The sequence below is a fragment of the Micropterus dolomieu genome, linkage group LG12 (assembly GCF_021292245.1).
Source record: "Micropterus dolomieu isolate WLL.071019.BEF.003 ecotype Adirondacks linkage group LG12, ASM2129224v1, whole genome shotgun sequence".
In the NCBI taxonomy this organism is placed as follows: domain Eukaryota; kingdom Metazoa; phylum Chordata; class Actinopteri; order Centrarchiformes; family Centrarchidae; genus Micropterus; species Micropterus dolomieu.
The window spans coordinates 35,868,809-35,876,068 of record NC_060161.1 but is presented as its reverse complement, the minus strand read 5'-3'; the positions used below and the strand labels follow the sequence as shown (position 1 = coordinate 35,876,068).

At 47.4% G+C, this 7,260-nt stretch overlaps 2 protein-coding genes across 5 annotated transcripts in view; both read right to left on the bottom strand.

Moving 5' to 3' along the window:
* Nucleotides 1–7,260, bottom strand: part of LOC123980308 (H-2 class II histocompatibility antigen, E-S beta chain-like) — a 236,945-nt gene that overhangs the window by 85,734 nt on the left and 143,951 nt on the right. The window lies entirely within an intron of this gene.
* The window catches only part of ctc1 (CTS telomere maintenance complex component 1), a 30,361-nt gene continuing 24,861 nt past the window's right edge, over nucleotides 1,761–7,260 (bottom strand). The window contains exons 14-20 of the mRNA XM_046064616.1: nucleotides 6,333–6,783; nucleotides 6,172–6,261; nucleotides 5,742–5,879; nucleotides 4,404–4,450; nucleotides 4,075–4,160; nucleotides 1,907–2,074; nucleotides 1,761–1,829 (exon numbers count right to left, since the gene is read on the bottom strand). Coding sequence (XP_045920572.1) covers nucleotides 1,983–2,074; nucleotides 4,075–4,160; nucleotides 4,404–4,450; nucleotides 5,742–5,879; nucleotides 6,172–6,261; nucleotides 6,333–6,783 — 904 coding nt within the window. The 3' untranslated portion in view covers nucleotides 1,761–1,829; nucleotides 1,907–1,982. The remainder of the gene's footprint in view (nucleotides 1,830–1,906; nucleotides 2,075–4,074; nucleotides 4,161–4,403; nucleotides 4,451–5,741; nucleotides 5,880–6,171; nucleotides 6,262–6,332; nucleotides 6,784–7,260) is intronic.

The following is a 7,260-nucleotide window of genomic DNA, read 5'->3' as shown; positions in this document are numbered from 1 at the left end:
CAGAGTCCTGTAGCGCCCCCTACAGGCCGCAGAGCTCATTACTACAGTCTGAACCACAGAGCGAGTGAATTACAGAGTCCTGTAGCGCCCCCTACAGGCCGCAGAGCTCATTACTACAGTCTGAACCACAGAGCGAGTGAATTACAGAGTCCTGTAGCGCCCCCTACAGGCCGCAGAGCTCATTACTACAGTCTGAACCACAGAGCGAGTGAATTACAGAGTCCTGTAGCGCCCCCTACAGGCCGCAGAGCTCATTACTACAGTCTGAACCACAGAGCGAGTGAATTACAGAGTCCTGTAGCGCCCCCTACAGGCCGCAGAGCTCATTACTACTCTTCCTACAGTTTAACTGTCAAACTAATAAAACTATAAAACAGGATCCAATCACAGAAATTCACCTGAAGTAGGCGCCAGAGGACTCGTTCACATCCACACTGTGTGTGTATTTATGTATCTACACATGGATGCTGGTACACGAGTTTAATATACACATATATTTAAGCAGTAGACAGCAGTAGAGTACAGGAGAGTAAAATAGAGTGCAGTACAATGCATTAGACAGCAGTAGAGTACAGTAGAGTAAAGTAGAGTGCAGTAGAATGCAGTAGACAGCAGAAGAATACAGTAGACAGCAGTAGAGTACAGTAGAGTAAAGTAGAGTGCAGTAGAATACAGTAGAGTACAGTAGAGTAAAGTAGAGTGCAGTAGAATGCAGTAGACAGCAGTAGAATACAGTAGAGTAAAGTAGAGTGCAGTACAATGCATTAGACAGCAGTAGAGTACAGTAGAGTAAAGTAGAGTGCAGTAGAATGCAGTAGACAGCAGAAGAATACAGTAGACAGCAGTAGAGTACAGTAGAGTGCAGTAGACAGCAGTAGAGTACAGTAGAGTGCCGTAGAATACAGTACAGTGCAGTAGAGTGCAGTAGAGTACAGTAGAGTGCAGTAGAATACAGTAGAGTACAGTAGAGTGCAGTAGAATGCAGTAGAATGCAGTAGAGTGCAGTAGAATGCAGTAGACAGCAGTAGACAGCAGTAGAATGCAGTAGAATGCAGTAGACAGCAGTAGAGTGCAGTAGAGTGCCATAGAATACAGTACAGTGCAGTAGAGTGCAGTAGAGTACAGTAGAGTGCAGTAGAATGCAGTAGAGTACAGTAGAGTGCAGTAAAGTACAGTAAAGTACCTGTATGTACTGACTCCCACACAGTGAGCAGATCCACTGCAGCTGCAGGAACAGGAAACACACCACGTGACCTTTGACTCGACCCACGATGCACCTCTGCTCCCTGCTCACTGCCCACACACCCAGATGCATCATGGGAGCAGGAGGCGGCCGAGCGGCGCTGAGAGGAAACACAAACTCAACTGAGCTGACGGGTAAATAACTGCAGTACACACTTCCTGTCACATGATCACGGTTACCTCGTATCTCCCAGACAGACGACGGTCACCGAGCTGACGGGTAAATAACTGCAGTACACACTTCCTGTCACATGATCACGGTTACCTCGTATCTCCCAGACAGACGACGGTCACCGAGCTGACGGGTAAATAACTGCAGTACACACTTCCTGTCACATGATCACGGTTACCTCGTATCTCCCAGACAGACGACGGTCACCGAGCTGACGGGTAAATAACTGCAGTACACACTTCCTGTCACATGATCACGTTACCTCGTATCTCCCAGACAGACGACGGTCACCGAGCTGACGGGTAAATAACTGCAGTACACACTTCCTGTCACATGATCACGTTACCTCGTATCTCCCAGACAGACGACGGTCACCGAGCTGACGGGTAAATAACTGCAGTACACACTTCCTGTCCTGAAACACAGTAACAGTTATTAAACACGGCATTTAAACAGTAACGTACCTTTAAATCTAAAATGTGTGTGTGTTACCTGGACACTCTCCTCTGGAAAGCAGACAGCAGCAATGTGTTGCCAGGCAACAGGCCAGGAGGGTAGGGGGTGTGGCTTAAGTCCAGGTACACCAGGAGACTCCTGCCAGTCTGGTCGCACACTGTGAGACGCACACCTGCACACAGACAGACTCAGAGTGGACTCCACCTGTAGCAGTGAAACACACGACTGTGGACAGACTTTCAGCTTTCACGCCGAAAGATGGCGAACTCTGGCTTAACTTGACACACCTCTGTAACATCTAGGTTAATGAATGAGGATAAACGGGCTTTATTGTGAGCGTGTGAAGACGTGTCCTTACAGGCTGATCAATTTGTTTAACGAGGGACAAATAAACAGTCCGCTGGACTTTGGGGTCGATCCTCCAACGGGAGTCCTGCTCTACCCACTGAGCTAAACGTGCACACAAGGGTTTGAAATAATCTGACTGAAATAATGTTCTGGCCGCCACGTGACGGCCGGCTCTTGAACTTGCCGACCGCTGCTGTAGAGTGAAGCGAGGCGTCACTGGCTTTGTTTCCAGACTTTGATCATTTAGTTCTTTAGACATCTGAACAGCTGACCGCCAGCGTTGGCCAGTAATATCATTACTTTCCCCAGAAACTAGTACTGTAACTAATTACTTTTCTTAAACAGTAATATTATTATTAGTTACTAAGACAAGTAACGCTGCGTTACTGTTACTGAACACACCATTCTTGACGTGAATCCTTGACTGTGCTGCAGCTCAGCAGCACCGGACTGTGTTGTTCATGTCCGCTGATAGAAGAACGGAGAAGGAGGGCGTTCTGTCCACAGCTGGAAGTAGCTGCTGCCATTATTGTGTCACAGTCTAAGATGCAAAGAACATTGTCGTCTGTTGTAAACTCGAGCAGCGAGCAGCAAAAACATTTCTACATCTGATTTATTGAAGCAGCGTGAAACTTACATTCTTACAATCATTCATTTAGCTGATGCTTTTATCCAAAGCAGCGAGGGGTTAAGTGTCTTGCTCAGGGACACATTGGTGGATGGGTCACAGCGGGGAATTGAACCCGGATCTCTCACACTACAGGCATGTGTAAAATACTGAATACTGCTCTTATAAACAGGCTACATGTGCAGAAAAACTGCTGTTTAAAAGTTGGGATTTACTTGCTTGATTTTTTTATTTCAGCCGGTGTCGTAAAGAAACGTTAGGCCGAGGCTGTATGCTCTGTAAAAACCATAGGTTACTCCTCGCTGCTGTTGAATATGATATTAGTTAAAAAGTCGGGAGAGAGGCTTTGTTTGGGGTGAAGGGGGGTGATCGTGGAAGCAGCGTTTCCCATAATCAGCCTAAAATCTGGACATTTAGCAACGCGGACCGCTACATATTGATTATCTAATTTTTATACAGGGAGTATTTAAAATCATATTTGACTGAGGAGGACCTCCTCGCTCGCCCTCTTTCTCTCTCTGCTGAACGCCGCTGCACAAACCTGTCCCCGATAAAGTGGATCATTAATTATCACAGTTTTTAAGGTAAACATGTGCACATGTTTACCAGTGTGCACATGTTTACCAGTGTGCACATGTTTACCAGTGTGCACATGTTTACCAGTGTGCACATGTTTACCAGTGTGCACGTTTACTTGTGTGTACATGTTTACCAGTGTGCACATGTTTACCAGTGTGCACATGTTTACCTGTGTGTTTATGTTTACCTGTGTGCACGTTTACCAGTGTGCACATGTTTACCAGTGTGCACATGTTTACCAGTGTGTACATGTTTACCTGTGTGTACATGTTTACCTGTGTGTACATGTTTACCTGTGTGTACATGTTTACCTGTGTGCACATGTTTACCTGTGTGTTTATGTTTACCTGTGTGCACGTTTACCTGTGTGCACATGTTTACCTGTGTGCACATGTTTACCTGTGTGCACATGTTTACCTGTGTGTTTATGTTTACCTGTGTGCACGTTTACTTGTGTGTACATGTTTACCTGTGTGTACATGTTTACCTGTGTGCACATGTTTACCTGTGTGCACATGTTTACCTGTGTGTACATGTTTACCTGTGTGTACATGTTTACCTGTGTGTACATGTTTACCTGTGTGTACATGTTTACCTGTGTGTACATGTTTACCTGTGTATTTATGTTTACCAGTGTGTACATGTTTACCTGTGTGTTTGTCTCCAGAGTCACTCGTGCTGTCGTTCAGACCGATCCTGTCCGAGACCAGAGCCTGGAAACACACCAGCTCTGACCTGAACACACACACACAGATCACTACGAGGACTACAGAAGACCTGAAAACCACGTTAGAGTTTGTTCATCGTGAATCACTAAATCTTGAAGGAGTGTGTGTCTCCATGACGACTGCAGGGCGCTGCAACGGTTAATGTGCGGCGGCTTTATGAAGACACAGACTGAAATACTGGCATCAGCACCGAGACGTTAATTTGAACCACAAGAGACAGACAGAAGTGACAGAAGAAGAAGACGTTTACCTGCAGTCCAACACACCAGAGACAGACAGGACTGTGGGCGAGAGAGCCTGAGGAGAGAGAGAGAGAGAGAGTCACCTCGTGCTTTTCATCAACATCTCGGTCCAACAGCAGCACACGTTGTAACGGTCGCTGGTCGCAGCATAAATTGGTCATAAAATTTGATCTGAAGTCACAACTATAGACAAACACAGTCTGATTAAACTAATACCACACAAACTATTACATGTTTTCATGCTTTTACTGAACACACTGTAGAAACGGTCACAGTGCCGGCTGGAAAAAGTATGTGAACCCTTGGATTTAATAACTGGTTGACCCTCCTTGGCAGCAACAACCTCAACCAAACGTTTCTGAACAACGGTCAGGAAGAATTTTAGACCATTTCTCTTTACAAATCTGTTTCAGTTCAGCAATATCCTTTGGGATGTTTGGTGTGAATCGCTCTCTTTAGGCCACGCCTAAAGGGTTGAGGTCGGGATTCCAGAAGGTGTATTTTCTTCTGCTGAAGCCGTTCTGTTGTTGCTTTACTTCTGTGCTTTGGGTCGTTGTCCTGTTGCATCACCCACCTCCTGTTGAGCTTCAACGGGTGGAAACAGATGGCCTTATATTCTCCTGCTAAATGTCTTGATAAACTTTGGAATCCACTTTTCTATCGGTGATAGAAACCCTTCCAGGCCCTGAGGTAGCAAAGCAGCCCCAAACCATGATGCCCCCTCCACCATACCTCACAGCTGTGATGAGGCTTTGATGTTGGTGAGCTGGGCCTTTTCCCCTCCACACATAAAGTTGTGTTCTCCTTCCAGATGACTCAACTTTGGCTTCATCTGTCCACAGAGTATCTCACCAGTAGTGCTGTGGAACATCCAGCTGCTCTGGCTTATTCTGTGTTGTTCTTTAGTGCTTTATGTATCGTAGAGTCGTGAACAGAGATGCTAGCATGTTCCAGAGATTTTTGTGAGTCTTCAGCTGACACTCTGGGATCCTTCCTACGCTCACCCTGTGTTTGTCTGCAGAAATCCAGGTAACTCCGAAGACTTCACAAACTTTTTCCTGCGACTGTATTTGGAAAAAAGCTGATCTTATTCAAGATCCTGTTTTTATTTAGGAAGTTTAATATTCAGTTGTATTGAACAGAATAACTTCCCCAGATACCTGATGTCACAGATCCCTCTGTAGCCGTCGGGCTCAGATTTGTCTCCACTCTATAAGACCTTCATTCCAGATATTCAAACAGCACTTGTAGTGCGGTCAGTGCCGCACGCTTTGTTTGTTTTTAAGAGATTTGGTTTTTACTCAAGATACTGTGTTCATTTAGGAACCTGCAGGTGTATATTTTACCTGTCTGTAGGTGTGCAGCAGCAGTGGGCGTGTCAGAGTGTGGAACCTCCAATCAGATCGGACCCGGAGGGTGGAGTTAGTGTGGAGCTCTACCCCGCTCCGCCCAGAAACCCCACAGCCAATCGAAACACTAGGATCCTGATGTACAGACAAACACAAACCAATCAGCTGCCAGGATTCTGATGCAGCCGTCACTTCTTCTTCTTCACAGCAGCGACTCAGCATCATAATAACAGAGTGATAAACACGTATCTCTCAGAGCTGGAGGTGTCACACCTGCTCCACCAGGCGAGTTCAATCTCAAAACGGTTTTGGATTGAACGACGTGTTTCCTTGAAACGTTGTGCAGGTGCAACTGCAGCAGCTGAGCCAGGAGCTACAGGTGAGAGGAGCCCCGCCCGCTCAGTGACATCACGGCAGGTGTGTTTACCTGTGTGTTGGCAGCGACGAGTCTGTAGAAACATCCGGGCTGGAGGAGGGGGAACCAGCGAGCGGACGCACCTGAGAACACCAGGACCACCTGCAGACAGGTGAGCACGTGACACTCTGAACACAGGTGCATCATGGGATGTATCAGGTCATATTTCTCACCTTGTCCTCCTTCCCTGTCTCTGTCTCCCGGTCTGTCATTGGTCCGTTCTTTGGGTCCCGCCCCCAGTTGACCACTGGACCAATCACAGCAGCTCTGAGAGAGAAGCATGGTGTAAGCCCCGCCTCCTCCTTACCCTTTAACTCCGCCCCCGTGTTTCTCCAGGCCACGCCCTCCTTCTGCTCCACCCTGATCACCATGGAGACGCAGGGCCGGGAGCCACCGGTCGTCACGGTAGCAGAGGAGGCAGAGAGGGAGGAGCCTGTTTCTTCTTCTTTCCTTCTTCTCTTCCTCCCTGCAGCCGGACCTCCCTCCTCCTCTTCTTCTTCATCTGTCTGTTTCCCCCCTGTGACATCAGCTCCTGACTCCTCCCCCGTCTGTCTCAGGTGTGTAACCATGGCAACAGACGGACTCAGGATGTGGAGGTGGTCTGCAGAAAACTGCAGGTAAACTCTGACACACACACGAACACCCAATCAGCTTAAAGCTTAATTACTATTATATATTGATGTGTGTGTGTGTCCCTGCAGTGCGCGTGTGTGTATATGTGTCCCTGCGGTATATGTGTGTCCCTGCAGTGTGCGTGTGTGTGTCCCTGCAGTGTGCGTGCGTGTGTGTGTCCCTGCAGTGTGCGTGTGTGTGCGTGTGTGTGCGTGTGTGTGTCCCTGCAGTGTGTGTGTGTGTATGTGTGTCCCTGCAGTGTGATTGTGTGTGTGTGTATGTGTGTCCCTGCAGTGTGATTGTGTGTGTGTGTGTATGTGTGTCCCTGCAGTGTGATTGTGTGTGTGTGTGTATGTGTGTCCCTGCAGTGTGATTGTGTGTGTGTGTGATTGTGTGTGTGTATGCATACCTGCAGTGTGATTGTGTGTGTGTGTGTGTATGCATACGTGCAGTGTGATTGTGTGTGTGTGTGTGTATGCATATCTGTAG